This window comes from Chanodichthys erythropterus, chromosome 19 (genome assembly GCF_024489055.1).
Source record: "Chanodichthys erythropterus isolate Z2021 chromosome 19, ASM2448905v1, whole genome shotgun sequence".
NCBI lineage: Eukaryota > Metazoa > Chordata > Actinopteri > Cypriniformes > Xenocyprididae > Chanodichthys > Chanodichthys erythropterus.
In genome coordinates this window covers 25,839,734-25,865,295 of record NC_090239.1, presented here as the reverse complement: position 1 = coordinate 25,865,295, position 25,562 = coordinate 25,839,734, and the positions used below count along the sequence as shown (strand labels likewise).

Below are 25,562 nucleotides of genomic sequence, written 5' to 3'. Positions count from 1 at the left end.
CTAAAAAAATAAATAAAAATATGTTTTAACAATAAATGCTCATCTTAAACTAGCTCTCTTCTTCTTCTCTATTAGAATTCCAGTAGTGCAGATGCTGCTAAGTGTATTACTGCCCTCCTCAGGTCAAAGTTTGAATTAATTGTTATATACTTACACTAGCATATTGTATATGACAATTTAGTTTGACCTGTGGAGTGCAGTAATACACTTAGCAGCGTCTACACTGCTGGAATTCAAATATAGAAGAAGAACGCTAGTTCAAGATAAGCATTTATGGTTAAAATGTATACAATTTTTATTTATTTTTTTAGAAATTAGTGATGGTTTCTCTAGATAAGACCCTTATTGAAGTCCACTATAAGGAGCATAATCCTGGAATGTTTTCCTCAAAAACCTTCATTTCTTTTTGACTGAAGAATGTCTTGGATGACATGGGGGTGAGTAAATTATCAGGAAAATTTAATTTGAAGTGAACTAATCCTTTAACGCACCTTATTGATCAAAGAATTCTGAAAAAAAAAATGCATTGCTGTTTCCACAAATATTAAGCAGCACTGCCTTTTAGAATAACAGCATTAGAAAGATTTCTGAACGGTCAGGTAATAAAACAATTTAAACATGAAAATAAGAAAATCATTCTGATAGATGCGAGGTGTTTTGTGTAGTTCTGCTCCAGGTCACTCGGCGGCGCTAGAGCACGTCAGCTGTATGTTTGGCGCGTCTCTATCGCTTCCTCTCTCTCTGGAAGTAGCCGACAGGGCTTTGACGCACGCCGTGCTGACAAAATTGCAAATCTGGATTCTAAACTCTACACAAAAGGGAGTTCACAAACGAATAATCTTAGGTTTTTCAGCAGATAACAGGTGCGTTAAGTGTTTGTCATTTACGGTATCTGTCGGTTCTGTATGATTTACGTACACATGCAGTTCTGGTCCTGTTAGGCCTGAATCAGCCGGTCGCGGCACGTTTTCGTCGATTTCTTCACGGTTGTTAATATAACTGCGCAGTAGTCATATATTATAAGGTACATATGTTTCCATGCACAACAAATGACATACTGGTTATAGTTTATTTCCATGAATGCTCCATCTTTGGTCTTCTATCAGTTGTGAACTGAGATGTTTCTGGTTATTTCATCAGCAGATGGAGCAGCTTCAGTACAGACGTCATGTGATGCGGATCTAGATTAGAGCTTTTGTTACTTATTTATTCATTTTTGTTTAAGTAACTACACAAGGATTTTGTTTTATACTTCCGAGGCATTTTCTATAATGCCATTAAGCCTGTAAAGCCTGACATATGAAATAATAGTAAGAGAAATCTGTTTTCTCTGTCAGTTTATTGAATCTTTAGAGAAAAGAAAAGGATTCTGTATTTGTGTTTTGTATTAAATTTGATACAAGATTCTACTATGGCTCATATTGTATGATAAAATAACCAATATGGAGCTCATACTGAAAACACCTGTTTTATTCTGAGGCACAAAATGAGCAAAAATATCCTATTTGGTGCAGAAGTTGATATAATAATAATAATATTATGGCCAAAAAGTTGATGAAATTCTGATAGCTTGTGCAAATGAGAGAAAAATATATATGTGTCTGTGTATATATATATATAATATAAAATAATATATATATATTAGGGCTGCACAATTGACAAATCATAATTGTCGATTATTCCCTTGAAATTGCAATTATTAATTACGATTATCACAATTTACATTTAATAATGTTTTGAATAGCTTTATACCATTGTTTGAAGCAACTGTATGCCATATTTTTATATGAAAATAAACAAGCTAAAAAGACTTCCTGAACTTTTATTGCTTTTTTTTTTTTTTTACTAAGCCTCAGATGTCAAGAGATACCGCAAATAAATGTTCATTGGTTTATACCTAATACATTGGTTTGGTTTCTTCTTTAAATAAAAAAAGTAAAAATATGCATGGTATTATAATGTTATTCTAAAACTAAAATTAAAACAAATGGGAAAAAAACCTTAAGATAACCTGTAGTAGGAAAAAACACATCTTAAACACAGAATAATGTAAGTGGACTTAAGTTTTAATAATGATCTAAAGGTTATTCTTGTATTTACTTGTATAAAATCAGTAAAGATTTTACAGCAGAAAGATGCATGAACCATGAGCTGGATGGATGTTTACAATTATACTAAAAGGCCTTTTATTAGCATAAATTTATAAAGTATAAACTATCAATCAGATGACAGAAGGCATGTAGAACATTTATTTGCAACAGGTTTTTCATCATTGTGATTGTTTTGATCATTCAGAGCCCTTATGTATCAAATATGATACTGCAGGCTTTGTTAAAGGGTTAATTGCTTCTAAACAAAGCCTTGTAGGTTGAAAAAGTATTGTTCAGTCTCTCATTTTTGTTTCCTCCTCATTTCTTTATTTCTCATTTCAGTGTTAGCAGCCGTCTGTTATGTCACGTTTTTTCGCCAAATCCGACAGTGAGTCGGAGGAATCCTCATCCGCTGATGAGATCACCCCCAAAGCGACCGGGACTACTTTCAACAAGCAGTGAGTTTTTGTTTCTGTATGGACCCTTTTCACAGACTGCGAGCTATATTTTTATTCTTTTTTTTTTTCTTTTATTATTAACACCATACTTTGTGTTATAATTGCTGCAAGCATGTTTCTAATACATTGCCTGAGATCTTCTTCTTTTTGGAAAGTTGTGAAAACTAGAGATTGACCTATATTGATTTGCTGATACCGGTAACTAAAATGGCTGATAACAAATTAAAAATAAATATGGAGAGGGATAGTTAAAGGGATAGTTCACCCAAAAATGATAAAAATTATCCCATGATTTAATCACTCTTAAGCCATCCTAGGTGTATATGACTAAGTTCTTTTAGACAAACACAATCGGACATATATTTAAAAATATCTTGTCTCTCCTAAGCATTATAATGGTAGTCCATTCATCATTAATACAATCCATACGGCTCCAGGGGGTTAATAAAGGCCTTCTGAAGCGAAGCGATGGGTTTTTATAAAAATAAAAAAAAATCGATATTTAAAACTTTATGAAGTAAAATTCCCGTTCACTAGCATCTATTATCGTTGTAGATTAATTGGTAAAAAAACAGTGCACTTCTGAGGAGCCAGGAAATGTGAATGTGGGTCCGTTATGTGATTTAGTGGTCAGTTGTGATGCAGTAGTGACTCTGCTGGTGTCTCTTTAGGGCCCTGTTGCTGAGCGATGATGAGGAGGACACCAAAAGAGTGGTACGCAGTGCCAAGGACAAGAGGTGAGTGCGGGATATGAACATACAACGTTGGAACTCGAGAATAAAGGAGCATTCACACTGACCTCATGTATAAACGCTTCACTGTCTGTTGCGTTTCAGGTTCGAGGAGCTCACCAACTTTATCAAGACGATCCGCAATGCCATGAAGATCCGAGACATATCCAAATGTCTGGAGGAGTTTGAGCAGTTGTGTCGAGCGTTCATCAAAAGCAAAGCCATCGTAGACAAAGAGGGAGTGCCACAGTTCTACATCCGCCTGCTAGCTGATCTGGAGGACTATCTCAACCAGGTCTGTAGATCATTCTGGAGCCAGCAGGTCACATGATTAATGCTTGTTCATGAGCAATCAACAGTGTTTGTTTTCATTATAGCTATGGGAGGACAAGGAGGGGAAGAAGAAGATGAACAAAAACAATGCGAAAGCCTTGAGCACACTGCGCCAGAAGATCCGCAAATACAACAGGGACTTTGAAACAGAGATTGCCAGCTATAAAGAGGTACTGAACTGTAGCCCAAATGCTATTTGTATATGAGAATGTTTATGAATTTTTACTGGATTTCAGCGGGTCCTTAATTCTTAAATCCAGTTTGATCAAATCAAAAGTCTTAATTATCATCTTAAGATGCTGTTTATCTGCCCCCAAATAAAAGACAATCGCAATCTGGACAAATGTGATTATTAAACTTTAAATGCATGCTTTAAATTAATGTGATTGTTGCATGTTCAAGGTCAAAGCGAGGCACTGTTGCACTTTCAACAGGTTTAAAGTTGTTAATTTGATTTTAAAAATTGTACAGAAATCCTGTTTATAGGTAAACCTCAAAAAAATAATCTGTCAAGAACATGATTGTCATGTCATTACTTTCTTTCATGAAAATTAAGTAAATTTTTCCTTAAAATGTCAGTAGTTAATTAAAAAAAAAAGTCATTTATATCATATACTTATAGGTTACATGTCTTTTTTTTCTTTGCTGTCAGTTTCATGTTTGCTTTGTTTTTATTGCAGAACCCTGAGCAATCAGCTGAAGAAGAGGAGGAGAAGGATGACATTGGCAGTGGTTAGCTGCCTTCTTTATTGTTGAGCTGCAGTCGATTGCCATAAAGTTAAGCTTATGGTAATGGTGTGTCTCGAGTCTTCCTCATTTGCTCTTTCTTTGCTCGTGTGATGTGTAGGGTCATCTTCGGACAGTGATGATGATGATGGTGTCACTGCCAAGAGCTTTATGAAGAAGAAGCCTCAAGAAGAGGAGAAGGCGGCACCAGAGGCCAGCAAGTTCCTCAAGGGCGCTGCTGTAAGTCCAAACTCTCACGTTTGCCAGGCCATTTTATAAAGTCATTTTAGGGTAAATGACTGTGTGTTCATGATTCATCACTTTGTCTTTGTGTCAGGATGAAGAGTCAGAGAGTGAAGATGATGATGAGAGTGAGCATTGGAGCTCTGATTCAGTGGGCAGCGGCAGTGAGAGTGAAGACAATGAAGGAACTGCAGCATCACTGGCTGTGGTTTTCCTCAAAAAGTATGTGCTTCAACCTTAAGCTGTTAAGTAGGGGTGTGTGATCTGTGTCGTCTTTGACAATATTGTAATTTTTGTTTAAACAATGAGTTGACATGATCGTGTATGTCTCTCGCTTTGCAGAAAGCTTTCACTGTAGTTTGAAAGTTTTTACCGGTTTCAAAAACTCCAAAGGAACTTCATTTTGGCCTGATTTTATTCTAAATGACATCACACCAATATACAGGGCCATTTATCCGTCATGAGATTCGTCTTGTATCTTGTATTTTTGTCTTGTTCAAGTGCTGTTTTTCCCAAATATTAGCATGTGTATGTCCTATTGATTTGATAAAAGTTAAATAATCAGTAAGTTAACATTTTGAATTACATTTTATGCACAATGTTTTCTGTTTTTGCTTTATTTTGAAATTGATTTGAATTAATCCGTTTAATGAATGTTTCAATGATTGAACAAATTAGCTGTTTGACTGAAGACTTAATGATTAACTCATTAACCTGTATGCATTTTGCGTAGCTGGTACGATTTGTCACTATAAACTACGCAAAAACCTGGTGACGCCTCTGTGCCCAGGCAGTACTCAAATCAAGCAACGGTAAAAGAAGGGTTCGACCAATCATAGCACTGGGTTCATTCTCCAAATAGCAAGTGAGGATGATAGGCAATCATTAAAAAGATTCCACTCATGCCGTTTGACTGATTTCTTAAAGGGTTAGTTCACTTTAAAATGAAAATTTACCCCAAGCTTTACTCACCCTCAAGCCATCCTAGGTGTATATGACTTCCTTCTTTCTGATGAACACAATCGGACTTATATTAATATCCTGACGTATCCATAAAGCTAGATATCGTGCATTTCCCCTTCCCCTACCCCTCAACCAAAAAAGAATCGAGACATGAATGAAGGGGCCTAAATCCTACTTCAGATGCAGATTTTGTGCCACTTTTAGATTTTGTCGATACTGATTAATTTAATTGGCAAGTGTCTTTTTTTCTTCTTCTAATATCACTAAACGCACTCAGCAAAATATATAATTGTATAACTAATTATAGTTATCGACAAAATCCCACACAGAATCGGGATAATTTTTTTTGTCAATATCACACACCTGTACTGTTTTTTCCATTGTTCCTCGATGGCATCAAGTGTGTTTTAAACTCTCCACTGAGACTTCACAATCACTTGCCCTCACAGAACTCAAGACGGTGACAAGCAGTCCGACCGCAGAAGGGACGACAAAAAGGAAGACAGAAAGAGGCGACTCAAGAAGAAGCCGACAGAGGAGGAGGGTGAAGAAGAGGGAGAAGCAGAGGAAGGAGGATGGGAGAAGGTGAAGGGTGGCGTGCCGCTTGTGAAGGAGAAGCCCAAGATGTTCGCCAAAGGCACGGAGATCAATACTGCTGTGGTGATCAAGAAACTTAACGAGATCCTGCAGGCCAGAGGAAAGAAAGGAACAGACAGGTATGAAAACATCATCAGTCTTTTGATGAGTGCAGCTGCTAGACCCTTGTGACAGTGTCCACGTCAGTAATAATTATATATTTTTAAAAAAACATATAATTTGATATTTTTATGTGGACGGCAAGGTTTTCAGATGGTAGGACCACCCAGTATTCATGATTACATTAAACTTCATAAAACTGTACTTTTTTTTTTTGAAAAATAATTATTTATACATTGTGTATTCAAGAGTCACTACTTGAAAATAGAATGTTTACAATTGTTTTTTTTTTTTTTATTTTTTTTTTATATAAACTACCATTCAAACGTATGAGGGCCAGTAAGTTTAATCACATTTAAAGTAACCATTTTCTATATTAACATATTTTAATTTACTTTGTCCTTGTCTTTCTGAGCCCAAACTTTTGAAAGGTAGTTTACTGTAGCTGCTCAGCATGTCATTTTGACATGGTAAATATGAACAGGCAAAACATAACAAAAATGTATTAATTCCCTTGTCATGCAGAGCTGCTCAGATCGAGCTCCTTCACTCTCTGGCTGGCATCTCTAATGAGAATAACCTCGGTGAAGGCATCCTCGTCAAGATTAAGTTCAACATCATTGCTTCCCTATACGACTACAACCCCAACCTGGCCGCCTTCATGAAGGTGAGAAGCTCTTTGTGGCGTACTGATGGTATTACAGTCATCAAGCATTTTCAGCTTAAAAAGGGCCTACTATGCTTTATTTGCATTTTCAACTTAAGTTTGTAATGTTGCTATTTGAGCTTGAATATGATTTGCTAAGTTACAAAGCACACCCTATATCAGTGTGTTGTGAGTTCAGTTCTGAACTCCCTGAAACGCCTCCATTGTAGTCTTGAGTTTTCTTCCAGAAATGAACATGTCACAATATTCCTCATTTAAATAATTCCCACCCGAGGCATATGCAAAATAAACGGCTGTGGTATTTCTTTAATATGCTGGAAGATGTTGACCAATCACAACACACTGTTCCAACTGACCAATCAGAGTGCACAGAACCTTTAGGAAGGATGAGCTTCATAGAGACAGGAACTAAACAGAGCGTTACTGACAGACTGGAAAGAGAAGTGCTGCAAAATATGTGAAAATTGTGTTTTTTCACCATTCAAGAATGCAAACCTATTCTAATAGACCCCCAAAACAAGACTTTAAATAGGTCCACTTTAAGGCTATAATACAATACATGACTTTCAGAATTGAAACAGATTTGTAAACACTAGGCATCATGCACTTGCTAGTTTTGAATATTGTTACAGAGAAAAGCTGGGCATCATATGCTAAATGACTGAGAATCACACATTAACAGTATCTAAAAGAAGTAATTCAGAAAATGATAAATTCATGCAGAAACATGCACCTCATTAGCAGACACATGGCAGATAAAAACAATGCCCAAAATATCAAACATGTTTAAAATCCTCTGACTGGACAATTATATTCTAAAAATCTGAGTATGTGTCCATCATGCACTATATGATTTTCTGTGAAATTTGCCCTTTTTCACCCTTCTTTAGGCAGATATGTGGAAGAAGTGTCTGGACTGCATAGATGAGCTGCTGGATATCCTGTTCAACAACAACAATATCTTCATCGGAGAAAACATCGCAGAGGACAGCGAGAACCTGGCCGTTTCTGACCAGGTTTATATTACATGTCACGTGAACAGCATTTCATGCTAACTTTTGATCAATTACAAGTGTAAAGGTGTGATCGCATTTACCATTTCTCTGTGATATTTTGGCTGGTGAAATCCAGTCATTTCAATAGGAATTGATACAACTGGAAGTATGACTGCACGATTTAGGGAAAAAATCTATTTTTATTCTATTTTTTTCCTCTTAAAAAAAAATAATAATAATTAAATGCAAATTTAAAAAAAAAATGCACAATTAGGCCAAAATTGTGAGATTAAATATATTAATATGGCAATAAATATTATAATAGTAATTATTATTTATATTTTTTTTAAATATAAATATATAAAATGAATAAGTAAAAACAAAAGAAATTGTACTATATTAATATTTCACTGTAAAATAAAAAAAAATGTATAATATAATTTTTTTACATTTACATTATAGCTGTAAATTACAATACTAGTATTTACGGCTGTCTTAATTTCTTCATTTTTAAACTTTAACCCGTTGCAAACTTTTAAATCTCAGCATTTGCGGTTTGATTGCACTTAGCCGTGTCGCAATTTTGGTTTTATTTTGATTAATTTTGCAGCCCTAATTGGGAGTTTCATGCCAGGGAGAAAGATTTCCCCTCTCAAATTTCACTCGTTCATATTGGTCACACGAATTCACAATGTTGACCAACAGAAAGCTGCTTGGTTTGAAAGTGACTTCTGTGAGAGCAGTGCTTCATATTTCTCTACACTATTGACAATGAACCTTTTTTGCCAGTGAAATTGAGTTAATGTGACTGTTAAGGCTGTTTATTAACACTTTCTCCTCTCTTCAGCCGTTCCGTGTGCGTGGCTGTATTCTGACTCTGGTGGAGCGGATGGATGAAGAGTTCACCAAAATCATGCAGAACACAGACCCTCACTCTCAGGGTGAGTAAAGACAGATTTCAACATTTAAGCTCATTAGGACAGCATGTGTTGTGATAACGCTTCCTCTCACACTCTTGCAGAGTATGTTGATAACCTGAAGGACGAGGGCCGTGTGTGTGGCATCATTGACCGCCTGCTGCAGTATCTGGAGACTAAAGGCAGCACAGAGGAAGTGTGTCGTGTCTACCTGCGCAGAATCATGCACACGTATTACAAGTTCGACTACAAAGCCCACCGTCGCAGCCTGGGCCTACAGGGAGAGACAAAGGTGAGTGTCTCAGCATTGATGTAGAGAGATTCTTTGTGGAACCAGTAGGAGTGTGCAATATGCAGTGTCTACGATTAATATCAGAATTGTTGTCTTAACAACGTGGAAGCTGACATTGTCAAGTGTCACTCAAAACACTGTGTGATGTAGCCTAGTAGAATGCAGTTGAAATGACCCTGCAATTCAAGAGATGGCAGCAAAAATGCCCCTGAATGAGTTTTCATATATTTCTGTGATATCCACCTTCATTTTAATGTAAGAGCATGTGTTGACATTTGCAAGTTGTGTAAGGCTTCTGAAACCATTCGCTTCCATGTTACATGTACAAAAGGAGTCTGTTATGCTGCTTTTTATTCTCTATTCTAGTATGCAGTTCCGAAATCAGCAACTTGCTTTGTTCCTTAAGTGAATCAGGTGTTTGAACTAATAGGTTGAATAAATGACAGTGACATCTTTTCTTTTTTACGTGGTTACAGCGTTTACCCGCTAACTGGACCACTCATTCACACTCCTAACCTCTCGCCTCTTTGTCCATTAGTCCGAGCAGGATCAGGAGGAGAGCGAGGGAGAGGACAGTGCTATAATCATGGACCGTTTGTGTAAGTTTATCTACGCCAAAGACCGCACGGACCGTATCCGTACCTGTGCCATCCTGTGCCACATCTACCATCATGCCCTGCACAGCCGCTGGTACCAGGCCAGAGACCTCATGCTCATGAGCCACCTACAAGACAACATCCAGCATGCTGACCCTCCTGTCCAGGTTCATACACACTTTCTATCTGAAGAACAGTTGGTTGGTGTGATTTGAGGTGGTTTCCTTGCTGAACTTTTCTTTTCTCTTAGATCCTGTACAACAGGACCATGGTGCAGCTTGGCATCTGTGCTTTCCGTCAGGGCATGATTAAAGATGCCCACAATGCCCTCCTGGACATCCAGTCCAGTGGAAGAGCCAAGGAGCTGCTGGGACAGGGACTCCTCATGAGGAACATGCAGGAGAGAAATGCTGAGCAGGAGAAGATCGAGAAGAGGCGACAGGTAAATCACACCTGTCAGGCGGTTCTGACAGTTTACTCTTTTAAAATCAATCATCGCAGTGTTCAATAAATTATTTAATTTTTAAACTTTGATGACTGAATTTGTTTTTTGTTTTTTTTTTTTTTTTTTTTTTAGTAGTTGTAAGGGGTTTTATAAGGGCTGTAATACAGCTGCACGGTTCTGGATAAATTGAGAATCTCAATTTTTGTTTTAAACAGAGCTGATTGAATGAATAATTCAATGACAAACTTTTTTTTAACTGTCACTTGTTGCCACCTAGTGGTGTAACGATGTAATTATGATATAATCATTATTTGAAATGCCAAGTTGCTTTCTAAAGGTGATTTGCTCTATTTTGATTGCTTCCGTAGACATCAGTGTTTATATCTGAACTGTACTTGCTTATTCCAGTTCTTCTGTCAATATTTGAAACACAGAAATAACGATACTGTGTGTTTGAAAAGACTGTTTATGAATCTGTTTCATACCTATACATGACAACTGCTTTCTCTGGCTCAGCGGCAGCGCCGATGCAGTTTTGAATGTTCCGGTGTGATTTTGTAAAAGGTTTATTAGACACAGTCGAATCATTTTCATTTAGAAATTAGATTGCATGGCTGCATGAATCAAGATTGTGATCTTTTAAAGATTAATCGTGCTGCTCTAGGCTGTAATAAATTGTTCTCAAGACAGATTTATTCAAACATTAAATATTGAAGACATCGAATCAAGAGCTTGTAAATCAAATCAGTTTGTGAAACCTGTCAGAAACCGGCAGCTCTTGGTTCTGTAGAGAAAGATTGGTCAGTACTGAAATCTAGTAGCTTTAGTAGGAAGTTGCTCTCTGGTTGTGGTTGATATTATGAACAATACATTATATACAAGTTTGCCTGATTAAAAAAAACACAACACTGATCTAAAATGGCAAAACACTTGAAGTATACATTTATGAAGTACTTAAATGTGCTGTAGAACGTATTTTCAAAAGATGTAATATAAGTCTAAGGTGTCCCCTGAATGTGTCTGTGATGTTTCAGCTCAAAATACCCCATAGATTTTTTTTTATTCATTTTTTTTTAACTGCCTATTTTGGGGCATTGTTAAATATGCGCCGATTCAGGCTGCGGCCCCTTTAAATTCTCGTGCTCCCCGCCCCCCAAGTTCTCAACTATGAAACGTTGCATAAACAACGTTCACACAGCTAATATAACCCTCAAAATGGATCTTTACAAAATGTTTGTCATGCAACATGTCTAATCATGCAAGTATGGTATTTATTTGGATGTTTACATTTGATTCTGAATGAGTTTGATGCTATGCTCCGTGGCTAAAGCTAACATTACACACTGTTGGAGAGATTTATAAAGAATGAAGTTGTGTTTATGAATTATACAGACTGCAAGTGTTTAAAAAATGAAAAAATGACAGCTCTTGTCTCCGTGAATACAGTAAGAAACAATGGTAACTTTAACCACATTTAACAGTACATTAGCAACATGCTAACGAAACATTTAGAAAGACAATTTACAAATATCACTAAAAATATCATGATATCATGGATCATGTCAGTTATTATCGCTCCATCTGCCATTTTTCGCTATTGTTCTTGCTTACCTAGTCTGATGATTCAGCTGTGCACATCCAGATGTTCTGCCCTTGTGTAATGCCTTGAACACGGGCTGGCATATGCAAATATTGGGGTCGTACATATTAATGATCCCAACTGTTACGCAACAGTCGGTTTTATGTTGAGATTCGCCTGTTCTTCTGAGGTCTTTTAAACAATTGAGATTTACATAAGAAGGACGAAACAATGGAGTTTGAGACTCACTGTATGTCATTTCCATGTACTGAACTCTTGTTATTCAACTATGCCGAGGTAAATTCAATTTTTAATTCTAGGGCACCTTTAATGTCCACATTCCATTATAACCAAACTTCTTTTTTTAGAATGTAATTAAACTCATCAAAATAATCAAACTTGATTGATATATGATTACCAATATCATTCATCCCTAATTTTAATGCTTGTAGCTAGGTATATTTGACTAAATGGAGGTTATGTTGCAGGTTGTTTGTACATCCATTGAAAGTCTATGTAATCGATATATTCAGGCTTCAAAAAGTACCTAAAACTTTGCATAATAGTAATAAGCCATTTTAACCAAAGAGACACACAACAGATCATAAGATGATCATAAGAGATTTAATTTAGGTTTTATTCACACAAATTCACCAGTACATATACATAGAGCACACATCAAATATGGTAAGCGCATATGAGGGTTACCAAATAATGGTAGTTTTCATCTTTGGATGAACTATTACTTGAATGTTTGTCATTGTCGTTTAGGTGCCGTTCCACATGCACATTAATCTGGAGCTCTTGGAGTGTGTGTACCTGGTGTCAGCCATGCTGCTGGAGATCCCTTACATGGCGGCCCACGAGTTTGATGCCCGTCGCAGGATGATCAGCAAACAGTTCCACCACCAGCTGAGGGTGGGCGAGAGACAGCCACTGCTGGGTGAGTGAGAGAAAGAAAGGAGGAGAGATGGGAGATACAAATCAGCTTTTATTGCCAGTAATATGAACGACCTCTCTTTCCATGTCCTCTTCAGGTCCTCCTGAGAGCATGAGGGAGCACGTTGTGGCCGCCAGCAAGGCCATGAAGATGGGAGACTGGAGAACGTGTCATTCTTTCATCATCAATGAGAAGATGAACAGCAAAGTGTGGGATCTGTTCCCAGAAACCCAGTGTGTGCGGGAAATGCTCGTCAGGTAGAGACATGACGCTTGACATCATTTTAGCATAATTTACATTTAAATTCAATTAACTTTTTGGTTGTGTTTTTTGAACCTACAGGAAGATCCAGGAGGAGTCGCTGCGCACTTACCTTTTCACCTACAGTAGTGTGTATGACTCAATCAGGTACATGTGATCAGCACACAGCCTAGGGCTATATTCAGGGCCAGAATTTGGGTGCATAATTTAAAAAAAAAAATCATTTACTAAAAATGTCAACATTTTTATTTCTGGCTGAACGTTGTATGTTGTATGTTGAATGTTTTAAATGATTTTTGCAGCTCTTCATCACTTTCTTTCCCTCTGTTCTACAGTATGGAAACTCTGTCAGAGATGTTTGAGTTGGAGTTACCCACAGTGCACAGCATTATAAGCAAGATGATCATTAATGAAGAACTCATGGTAAAAGAAAACCAGTCAGTTTTACCCTAACTATTCCATCCTCTATCTATACTGGCAACTTCATTTGTCTCTTCTCTGTAATTTGCTCAGGCATCACTAGACCAGCCGACCCAGACAGTGGTGATGCACAGGACGGAGCCCACATCCCTGCAGAACATGGCCCTGCAGCTGGCCGAGAAACTGGGCGGCTTGGTGGAGAACAATGAACGCGTCTTCGACCTCAAACAGGGCGTCTATGGAGGCTACTTCAACAGAGGTACATGATATAAAGATCACTTGATTAAAGATCACTTTCATATCAAGATGAGTTATTAAATCATTTTATATATTAATTTAATAAATAGTTAATTTGACAATTTAATAATTATAATCATAATTAAATGTAAGGATTAAATGACAATGGGCCATAGAGTTCAAGTGTAATGTAATTTTTAGTGGTGTAAAATCTAACTTAAGTTTATATATGTATGTGTGTGTGTGTATATATATATATATATATATATATATATATATATATATATATATATATATATATATATATATATATATATATATATATATATATATATATATATATATATATATATTACACACACACACACAAACTTTTATGTTAGATGCGATGAATCATTTTGGCAGCGCTAATTTTATAATTAATTAATAATAATGATTACATTTGCAATACGAATGACGTGTGTGGTTTACGCAACTTCACGAATGAACTCCGTGACATTATCCTGAAGTATTCCCTCCATTCCGAATCGCTGAACTGTCAACACAACTCGCTGCAGTCTCTGCTCCTACTCTTCATCCAGAGACGCTGTGAAGAACGTAACGGCAGCGTAGGCAACCCCAGTTACAGCAGCATGTTTTATGTTCATCACAGCACTGAATAATATCCAATACTTCCATAGAAATGTATTTTGCGTTTGATATGTAAGTGAATTAGATCTGGCCAGTAACACCTACTGTATGTGATTCATCATGTGTGCTTTGGGGTATGCGAATAATGGCGGTAAAAATAACCACACTTCTTGGTGAATAATCAGAATAATGAAAATTGCATGTAAACAGGAATTAAAATAAGTAAATAAATAAATTCATTAATTTAAAAAAAAATAAAATAATTAAAAGTAAAAATAAAATATTTTTTTATTTTTTTATTTTTTTTTTAATTCATTAATATTTTATAGAATTATAGAATTATTCACTTTACCAGTCAAGTTTATTTAAATTTTTATGTTTTTGCAAAAAGCAACAGTATCAATGTGATATACAGTATAAACATTAATGTAATAAAATGATTTGAAGACTGGAGAGAAATGGCTGCTGAAAATTCAGCTTTGCCATCACAGAAATAAAATGTATTTTAAAATATATTACTTATTATATCCCAACATAATTTCACATGACTTGAACTTCTCTTTCTCTCACACAGATCAGAAAGGTGGTTACCAACAGAAGCAAGGCTACCAGAGAGGAGGTAATCATTTCCGCAGCCATCTGAACACACAACCATGATAGAGTATATGACAATCCATACACACTCAGTTTGTACCCTTGTGTGCTCGTCGCTTGTGGTCACTTGACGCAGCTGCTGCGAAATGTTGCTACAAAAGTGTCTGTTGAAGTGCTTTGTGTGGGTGAAAGTGCTTGTCCGCCTGTGTCTCTAAACACTTTTCACTATGCAGCTCCAGACCAGAGGGGAGGTTACCAACAGAAGCAAGGTTACCAACGAGGTGGTTATGAACATGTTAAATCATTCATTCATATCTTCATCTTACTCACCCGTTTCTCACTCATTTCTACTTTTACCAATGAATGCAGTGGCAACTCTCCATCTGGTTGTTCAAAGGCCCGCTTCACTTTTTCTTGCTCACTGTCTCGTTCTTTCTTGACAACCTCAAAGCAGCTTCAGTGTCTTGATATGAACAGGAAATGCCGCATGTATGACTTCTGAAGTTCAATATCGCCGTCTTTCTGTTCTCTGTCACTGCTATAGATCAGAAAGGTGGTTACCAGCAGAAACAGAACTACCAGCGAGGAGGATACAGGAACCAGAACCAGAGCTCATACTGATCCCAGTGCGGCCTGTTCAAACACGGCTTCATTCCAGAACCAGACTGCAGGTTCCTCTGCTTATCCAGCCACCAACTCCAGATCTGTTTCAATACATCAGCCTTACCCTCTGTTTTGCAGTGCTTTAGTTGCAGATAACACCAAACCATATAAGCTCGATTTTATTGTTAATACATAAAATGGCACCACAATTAGCATGTTTTTTCTATAATTTGAGTTTACAGTGTCGAGGGTCCTGGACTAGCAGTTGTGGAGATAATATAGTTGGCTGGGAAGAAATATCAAGTTTTTTGTGTTACAACCTGGTGAATTAATAAACATTATTCAGTCGAAATGAAGTAGAGTTTCCGTCAGTCATTTGTGTGAAGGTTTCAAACATTTCCTCCTCATGCACAGGTTTATTGTAACAATATTTTCATGTTCTTCAGCATGCTGAATTAAGATGTAATTCAGCAAAATTAATTTCTGTAAAAACTCTTGTGCAAAAACGTTTAGCTATATACGTGTGTGTGTGCGTGTGTGTGTGTGTATAGGTGCTGGTCATATAATTAGAATATCATCAAAAAGTGAAACTTGTACATTATTTTCATTCATTACACACTGACATATTTCAAAATTTTTATTTCTTTTAATTTTGATGATTATAACTGACAACTAAGGAAAATCCCAAATTCAGTATCTCAGAAAATTAGAATATTACTTAAGACCAATACAAAAGGATTTTTAGAAATCGTGGCCAACTGAAAAGTATGAACATGAAAAGTGTGAGCGTGTACAGCACTCAATACTTAGTTGGGGCTCCTTTTGCCTGAATTACTGCAGCAATGCGGCGTGGCATGGAGTCGATCAGTCTGTGGCACTGCTCAGGTGTTATGAGAGCCCAGGTTGCTCTGATAGTGGCCTTCAGCTCTTCTGCATTCTTGGGTCTGGCATATCGCATCTTCCTCTTCACAATACCCCATAGATTTTCTGGAAAATTAAATCTGCATCTCCATAAAGTTGGTCAGCAGCAGGAAGCATGAAGTGCTCTAAAACTATCTGGTATACAACCTTGGACCTCAGAAAACACAGTGGACCAACACCAACAGATAGCATGGCACCCCAAACCATCACTGACTTGAGGAAACTACACTGGACCTCAAGCAACGTGGATTGTGTGCCTCTCCTCTCTTCCTCCAGACTCTGGGACCCTGATTTCCAAAGAAAATGCAAAATTTATTCTCATAAGAGAACATAACCACTCAGCAGCAGTCCAGTCCTTTTTATCTTTAGTCCAGGCGAGATGCTTCTGACGCTGTCTGTTGTTCAAGAGTGGCTTGACACAAGGAATACGACAGCTGAAACCCATGTCTTGCATATGTGCGTAGTGGTTCTTGAAGCTCTGACTCCAGCTGCAGTCCACTCTTTGTGAATCTCCCCCACATTTTTGAATGAGTTTTGTTTCACAATGCTCTCCAGGGTGCGGTTATCCCTATTGCTTGTAACCTTTTTTTCTACCACATCTTTTCCTTCCCTTCGACTCTCTATTAACGTGCTTGGACACAGAGCTCTGTGAACAGCCAGCCTCTTTTGCAATGACCTTTTGTGTCTTGCTCTCCTTGTGCAAGGTGTCAATTGTCGTCTTTTGGACAACTGTCAAGTCAGCAGTCTTCCCCATGAATGTGTAGCCTACAGAACTAGACTGAGAGACCATTTAAAGGCCTTTGCAGGTGATTTGGGATTTTCCTTAGTTGTCAGTTATAATCATCAAAATGAAAAGAAATAAACATATGAAATATATCAGTCTGTGTGTAATGAATGAATATAATATACAAGTTTCAATTTTTGAATGGAATTAGTGAAATAAATCAACTTTTTGATGATATTCTAATTATATGACCAGCACCTGTATATATTATACACAGACTTTGCTTTCAAGCCAAGCAGTGGCTTGAAAACTTGCAAAATCGTACATGTGAAATTTAAAATCACAGGGATTCCTGTTGAAATGAGCACTGAGCCCATTTTGTGGTGTAGAATATGATGAAAATGATCTGTAAACCTGTTTAACGTTCATTTGCAATATGCTTTGATGAAGCAAACATGAAGTAATGGAAGAAACTACTCAAATATTGCTTTAAAAAGTCACCTTTCAGTCTTAATACTATGGAGGCCCATTTCTGCGAAAAAAAAAAAAAAAAGCTTTTGTAAATCATAATTGACATACTATGTCATATTTATGAGATGAATATCATAATTATGACAGTCATTCAAGTTGAAATTGACAATTATAACAAAAAATCGAAATTGCCGTAATTACAAGATTTCAACTTGTAAAAACTTGTAAAAAGTGTTCGCATCCTGGTAGAGCTCATAATTACAACTTATAAACTGGGAATTTTACATGTACCTGCTTGTACCACTTGACCGCTGCAGATTCATGTACACATTGATACTGTTGCCATAACCTGTAATTCTCTGATGTTGTCATTTCAAAATTACAGTATTGCATGCCTTGAAATGCAGAAAATGACGTAAATTTTTACTCATAGTTTTTAGTTTATTTGATAATTATGATTTGTCTTAATTATGACTTTAAATGTCAGTTATGATTTAGTATGTAACGGCCCGTTAACACAAATGCACAACGTTCTGTTTATTATACACACTATTACGCAAACTAAAGTCGCCTGTCACTTTAAATGCTCAAGCTCTTTAGAGTTGGATTCTGATTGGCTGTCAATATTTGTATTGTTCATCAACTGGAGAAATTTGTCCTCAAAGTGTTTCCAAAATACTCTCATATGTATAGATGTGGTGTGGACTCCACAATTCTTATTTTATAATGTAATTAATTTTCGCAGCATTAAAGTAAATGATATAGGCCATTATTATTATATATGATTCTTAAAGAATACATAATAATGTGTTAGGCTTACACTGCAAGTAACAAGACCAAAACAGAATCAAATAATTACACAATCATTTGTATGATAATGGTGATCATAAATCCATGATTGTGGCAGGTATAGTGGGAAATCTGTTTTTTTGAAAGCAGGTGTTCAAACAAAACACATTTTCCCACACAAAACCCACACACCTTCACTGATCTACAAGTTCTTGACCTATATAAACATTTACTAAATGCTGTTAAGCCATATGATGAGCCATTTTAAGCCAATGAAGAAGACCATAAGCACAGTGACCACTAAACAAAATATAACTAATGGAACAGATCTCAAGACTCAAAGGTCAAATGAATTCATTTCACAGAAGAAAAAGTCTGTAAAACATTATTTACGGACAGTGCTTCCAACTTGATACAGAAAGTTTGATTACAGTCATATTAATATAATGCTGGTAAAACAAAGAGAGGATCGATGTTAAAAGTCTCATTGCATTCGAAACCACTGAAACAGTCGCAGACACAGCAGTTTTTTTTCTGAATGTTTCAGAGTAACTGAAAAGTTGAAGGGAGTTTGGAGTTAATTTTGGCTCTTGTTTGTTAGTATTGACTGTTCAGGGCAAAGTCTAGCACAGTCTTCTGTCCAATACATCACTCTGCTGAACACCAGCATCTCCTTCCCAAGATCCAAGGTCAGTCTGACATCTGCTCAGTTCCCTTGCTTATCATCTTTTTGTGTGTGTGTGTGTGTGTGTGTGTGTGTGTGTGTGTGTGTGTGTGTGTGTGTGTGTGTGTGTGTGTGTGTGTGTGTGTGTGTGTGTGTGTGTGTGTGTGTGTGTGTGTATCCTAAATTAATAAATTGCAGTATCAATGCTTTTTCGAAATATGCTGTGACTTCAAAGTGGTTATTAACCAGTAAATATATCAGTGTGGTTCCACATTCAAAGTGTACCAAATTTGAAATATTTGTACCAAATATCAACTTGTCAAGCATTTAAAAATTACCTATTGATGTTGTGTCATATTTTGCAAAGAAGTTGGGGCACAATGTGTCTACCCCTTCCCCTTAATGTCCCAAAGTTCAAACGGCACATCATTCATTAACCAATATGCCTAAAATGAACCTCCCCTCTCTCTGCCCCATTCATTTGCTCTCATCCTGTGTTTATTTGCACTGGTAACATTGCACAGAACTTGCATATGTTGGTCTTGGCGTCCATAATTATAGGTGAGAGAAGTTATTTTTTTTAATTTCCTGTCAATTTACACCCTACTTCTGTTTTAGTACAATTTTTACAGAGTTGGACTCTAAAGTGAATCTTTTTCCTGCTTCTTTTCCATGTTTATATGCTTACAGGTGACACTGATGTTTGGTCTGTAGAGGTCTGTCTGTAGAAACCAAATCATTTTGGTCTGTATGTGTAGATGGAGTTGTATGTATGAATATATACAACACACATTAACTGAATATTAAAGCACTGCTGATAGAACGGCTGCAATGTGTCACTTCTGCGACTCTTAAGATTAGATCTGTGCATTGATCAATAGTTGTCTCATAAAAACAGCCTCTCTTTAAGAATTGTGAGAGCAGTAGATATGTGTTCTCTTCTCCGGCCACCAGTGTTAAGTCGTTTAATATCTGTGCGGCTCAAGAGTGTGGCTGCCTCGCAGTCCCCGGCCGCAAAACGTGGTGGAGACCTCTGTAACCCCTCATCACCTGGCTTTCTGACCTTTGAGGATCCTCAAGCGTTCAAGGTGAAGAGTTTTTGGGAGCTGTTCCGAGCCCTCGGAGTCTTCAGGCTTTGCTCGTTCCCTGCGCTGGTTAACAACTGTGGAAAGGTAAGGACATCAGCAACATCTAGATTTTTGTAAACCACTAATGAAACAAACATAATTGCTAATCCAAGTTTATTTGTATAGCACATTTAACAATACATATTGTTTCTAAGCAGCTTCACAGAATGAGTGTCAAAGTAATGTCCATATGGTGGTAAAATACTAGTTATGTGGTTAGTAAACATCCTGTATTCAGTTAAGCACACATATCATGAAGATGTTAGGCAATGATTACAACTTGAAATCGTTATGATTACAGTAAAACGATAAACTTTAATAGTTTTGTTTGTCATTCTAAAGTTGGAGTCATCTGAAGTCTTCATAATAGTCAGCGTCACTTCATCTGAAAGACTATATCCAATCTAGAGTTGGCGCAATCTGTAGTTACTTTGGGGTGCCAGAGCATTTTAGGCGAAATATGATAATTTCATCAGATATAATTGTAGTTTATGAGAAGCATTATGTGAATGCTTGGCTAAAGAGAGGTGTCTTTAGTCTAGATTTATATAGAGAGTGCGTATGAGCCCCAAACATTTTCAATAAGCCTATTCCAGAGTTTAGGATCCGTAATGCTCTAGTAGATTTTGATACTTGGTACTATCAAAAGTATAGAGATAGAGTATCATTTGCATAAAAGTGTAAACTAATCCCATGTTTTCTAACTATATTTCCAAGGGGTAGTATGTATAATGAAAACAGCAGAGGGCCTAATATAGATCCCTGAGGCACTCCATATTTGACTGCTGTAAGATTAGATGCTTCCTCATTTATACAATCAAAATGGTAACGGTCAGACAGGTAGGATCAGAACCATCTTAATCAAACACTTCATTAACTTTATATAAAGAGCTGGCCAATAGTTATCTCTTGCATGACCTAGAGAGTTACTAATATTGAGGAGAGGCTCTCCTGTTACAAGTAGCAATCTATTCACTATTATCTTGTCCTGTTGTAAACTATTTGTTCTTTCAATTCGGGGAACAGACACTGTCTCTATAGAATGTACTACATATGCCATAGTATCATTTAGAATATAGGTTATCATAATTGTAATTGATGTTTGAATTTTTACTAATGGTTTTATGGTGTGTAGCGACAACATGTAATTGCAGTAATGGTTCTTGTTATCTCTTGTCTAACAAAGCTGATGACCTTCACGAGGGTGGTTTTGGGTAAGCGAGGTTTCTCCATGGTTGTACGCCCATCTGTGTATGCTCAGTTTGTTGCTGGGGAAACAGAATGTGAGATTGCAGACTGCATGCAAAAAATGAGCTCGCTGGGGCTCCACCCCATGTTAGCCGTCCCCATTGAAGAGGACCTAGGAGAGAGCATTGGGTAAGACATTCAGATTTTGCCATAAAATACAATAAATCAGACAGCATAGAATGGGTAAAGTGCATTTTTGCCTATACGAGGGCATATTTTTGTAAAAACAAAACATACAGTGCCATTGTTTTATATAAAAAAAAATATATATATATATAAATTAACTTCCAACTTGAATTTTTTTGCACAATTGAATTTGTTCGCAAAATGTTAACACTGCCCCGGCCCATTGCTTTCTGCTGTTCACCTATGCATTTTTGTCAGAACTGAAGTACACTTGGGGCTTTACTGAGCTCAGATGATGAGCTGCACCACAAGGCCCACTGAGCCCAGATATGCAGCTGCACCATGAGACCCACTAAGCCCAGAGGCTGAGCTGCGCTGTGGGAGCCAGTGAGCCTGCACTTGGAGCTCCACATTATACATTTCTCAGCCCTTTTCTACCATATTGTACAATGATTTCTAGGAATTATGGTGAATTTGTAGTGATGTGATATAGTTTGTAATATAGTTTATAGTTTGATTTATAAAGTGGTAGGATTGTAGAACATTTCATTGTCAGCGAGTACTGACTTGGCCCACATTATATCTGCAGGGAACAGCGATATGAAGACAACCTGGCGGCCATGCTGGAGTGTGTCCGCATGTCTCACATTAACGGCTGGAGTAAGAATCCCATGATGCAGCTGAAGATCACAGCTCTAGTCAGCCCTGAGCTGTGTGTGGGTGTTTCCTCTCATCCCAATATAAAGATTGATTCTTATGAGTTGAGATTATTCCAATGTATCAGACAAAGAACCTTAATCTTTGTTAATTAAGATTTTTTTAATGTTCTTGAAAGAAGTCTCTTTTGCTCACCAAGGCTGCATTTATTTGATCAAAAATACAGTAACAACAGTAGTAGTATACATTTGAAACATTTTCTCTTTGAATATATTTTAAAATGTACTTTATTCCAGTGATGCAAAGCTGAATTTTCAGCATCATTATTCCATTCTTCAGTGTCACATGATCCTTCAGAAATCATTCTAATATGTTGATTTGCTGCTCAAGAAACATTACTTTTTCTTACTAGAAATGTTTATCTCTCTATAAATGTTGCTTGCAGTATGAGTGACTCTATTAATTCCTGTACAGGTTAAGCTGACGTCTCTGCTGAAGACAGAGCAGTATGATGTGAACATGCTTGTGAGAGCCATGGAGGGAGAGGTACAGATATTTTACCTTTTTTTCTGTAGTACACCACAAGCTTATTATAATCAGCTGTTTATTTAATTCTTATTGCTTTAGATGGTTTTTTTTTTAACCAATAGGAAGTCATGTTTCCTGGTCTGACTGAGAGTGAAAACACACACTTACTATTAGGCCTTCGGAGACTCAACAAAATAGGAGAGGTAACAAAAAAGTTGACAAAATATTAAAGCTAAAAGAACATTAATGTTGGAAATGATCAAACATACTACACACACTGTGTTTATAGGCAAGTGTTAATAAAGTCCGTGTTCTGGTGGATGCTGAGTACACTTACATGAATCCTGCCCTGTCACTCATCACCATGGCAATGATGAAGAAATTCAATCAACAAAGCGCCTGGATCTGGAACACATATCAGTGCTACCTTAAGGTTGCCACAAGCCTTCATTATTTAGTGAAAAAATGTATAAAAACCACAATCTGTATCTCTAATGGCTTTACAGATATACTGTGTTTCTTCACATACAGGAATCAAAGAATCTATTACTTGATGCCATTCAGACATCCATTGATCAGGCTTTCTGTATTGGTGTTAAACTTGTCAGAGGTGCTTACATGGACAAAGAGAGAAAACTAGCCCAAAAAGAAGGGCGAACAGATCCAATTCATGAATCATGGGAACATACTAATGACAGGTGATTCTTAGACTCCAAATGACATTAAATATGGGGTAAAAAAAAAAAAGTAATAATTTTGCAGATTCCATGGGAATTAATAACCTGGAAATATCAGGGAATTTTAAGATTATGATTGACATCATGACATTTTTTATAGTGATGTATAGTGATCTATAAAATGTATAAACCACAATTTATGTATTAAAATCTAATACAATTACTTTTCTTCCCTTGCATTTTGTGTTTTGCCTTTTGTCTTCATTTATTTGCAGTTATAATGGATGTCTACAGATCATGCTGAACCTCATTTCAGAGAAACCTGAACGTTATATGATTATTGTGGCCACTCACAATGAAGAATCAGTCAGACGGGCAGTGACACGGTACATCTTCATAAACCGCCCATTCCACTGACAAATCATTATCAGCCGTTTATATGTATGTTGTTTCTGTATTTTAGGATGGAAGAGTTGGGGCTTCAAAGAGAAGGAAACTCTGTCTGTTTTGGTCAGCTGCTGGGCATGTGTGACCATGTGTCTCTTACTCTAGGTAAGAAGTCTCATTTAATTCAATAGCACTGAATGAATTCATTTCCTTGCCTCTCTGGAACACCCTTCAATTCTCAAATTCATCTTCTCCTCTCAGCCCAGCATGGTTTCTCAGTGTACAAGTCAGTGCCGTACGGCTCAGTGGACGACACACTGCCATATCTGGTGCGAAGGGCTCAGGAGAACCGCACTGTGCTCCAGGGAATCCGTAAGGAAAGAGATCTACTCAGACAGGAGCTCCGACGCAGACTCAAAGAAAAGATCTCAGGGGCCAGATAGAAAAACTCCAAAAGAGAAAAAAATTCAGGGTAAAGGGCAAGTGGCAAAAGACTTTCAATACATCCTAACTCGAATTACTGCCTTGCATTCAAGACAGAAGTCATTCTAAGATGTGGAAAATAGTGCCTTCTAGTGGACTTTTTTGATGATTTAGAATTGAAGTGCACATGGAATCAAGATTGGCCCTTTCCTAATGATGTTCCTGGTCATACTAAATAAAATTGCTTTAGAATCAAAATGCACAATTCATCAGTCCAAATTACATTAAAATCCACATCAGAAACCCTAAATTCATCACCCTGCACATTCAGTGGTATTTGCCTTGGTTGTCAGTTCAAGAACAACCACAATGTAAAAATCAAATAAGTACATGTTAGAAAAGTGGTTTGATATTTTATTTGAAGTATCTCTCTCGCCACCCTGTGCTTGAGTGCTGTTTACCTAACCTTATTTTAAACCCTCTCTTTGTCCATCACCAAATGGAAAAGGAGGAAAGAGAAATCAATGGAGGTGGGAAAATGAAGGAGGGGGTTGAGGTAATTATCACCTGGACTTTAATGACTTTTCCTCAGTTTCTAACGAACACCCACTCTCAACACCTGACCATGAGCAAATGTTGTGCAGAACTGGATTCAACCCTAACTGATACTCAGAGCTGATGGTTAAAATACTGTGAGAGAGATGGATTGTTTTCACAGATTTGTTCAAATGTTTTTGTTTTATATTCTTAAGGTCATGTTCTGTCAATTTGAATGTGTAATACTGGTTACACTTTATTTTAAAGTGCCATAGTTACATTGTAATTACTCATACATTGTAATAAGTACTGAGTAATATTAATTAACTACATGTACTTAGAGTTACAGTTACAGTCAGGGTTTGGTTTAGGGTTAGTTACTTGTAATTATGCATAATTTCCTGTTATCACAATAGTAAGTACATGTAGTAACATGTAACTACGGCACTGTAAAATAAAATTACCTTAATACTTTCTACTTTCTTAACTATCTGCACCCAATTGCATGTAAGTCACTTATCTTTTCTTGTGTCTGTCTGGCAAAATGCATCAGCCATATCCTAATTTTTTGTCAAGCATTTCAGTGGGTGACTTTATCTTACAATTTGAAGAATAGAGCAAAACCAAACTAACCTGTTAACTGTTTGCCTCATTAAGTATTTGACCAATGAAATTAGATTTACTAATAGATTTTATTTCATAATGAGGATGAGGAGCACTGTTATGTTGTTAAGTATATTTACAATTAATGTTTATTAATGTGCAGTGACTTTTTACTCTATATTAGTGCAATATGGTTACTTTGCTAGGACATCCAGGGGACTTTGAGGAAAGGTCTTGCAGAGTTAGTTTGCAAATGCCACTTGG

At 36.9% G+C, this 25,562-nt stretch overlaps 2 protein-coding genes across 2 annotated transcripts; both read left to right on the top strand.

The window, feature by feature from the left end:
• The first annotated feature begins 706 nt into the window (after positions 1 to 706).
• Positions 707 to 15,763, top strand: eif3c (eukaryotic translation initiation factor 3, subunit C). The gene is made up of 23 exons (XM_067369404.1): positions 707 to 863; positions 2,433 to 2,548; positions 3,220 to 3,285; positions 3,385 to 3,574; positions 3,657 to 3,782; positions 4,293 to 4,344; positions 4,460 to 4,578; positions 4,676 to 4,803; positions 5,994 to 6,260; positions 6,766 to 6,907; positions 7,798 to 7,923; positions 8,750 to 8,843; positions 8,924 to 9,111; positions 9,650 to 9,874; positions 9,958 to 10,149; positions 12,503 to 12,674; positions 12,769 to 12,928; positions 13,014 to 13,079; positions 13,268 to 13,355; positions 13,446 to 13,611; positions 14,794 to 14,838; positions 15,047 to 15,094; positions 15,358 to 15,763. Exons 2-23 carry the CDS (start codon positions 2,451 to 2,453, stop codon positions 15,432 to 15,434), a joined length of 2,835 nt encoding a protein of 944 aa, XP_067225505.1. The 5' UTR covers positions 707 to 863; positions 2,433 to 2,450; the 3' UTR covers positions 15,435 to 15,763.
• Positions 15,764 to 19,481: 3,718 nt separating this feature from the next.
• Positions 19,482 to 25,508, top strand: prodh2 (proline dehydrogenase 2). The gene is made up of 11 exons (XM_067369422.1): positions 19,482 to 19,546; positions 19,676 to 20,157; positions 21,299 to 21,489; positions 22,076 to 22,202; positions 22,618 to 22,689; positions 22,794 to 22,874; positions 22,961 to 23,104; positions 23,203 to 23,369; positions 23,624 to 23,734; positions 23,812 to 23,900; positions 23,997 to 25,508. The coding sequence occupies exons 2-11, from the start codon at positions 19,915 to 19,917 to the stop codon at positions 24,176 to 24,178; spliced, it is 1,407 nt and encodes a 468-aa protein (XP_067225523.1). The 5' UTR covers positions 19,482 to 19,546; positions 19,676 to 19,914; the 3' UTR covers positions 24,179 to 25,508.
• The last annotated feature ends 54 nt before the right edge of the window (positions 25,509 to 25,562 follow it).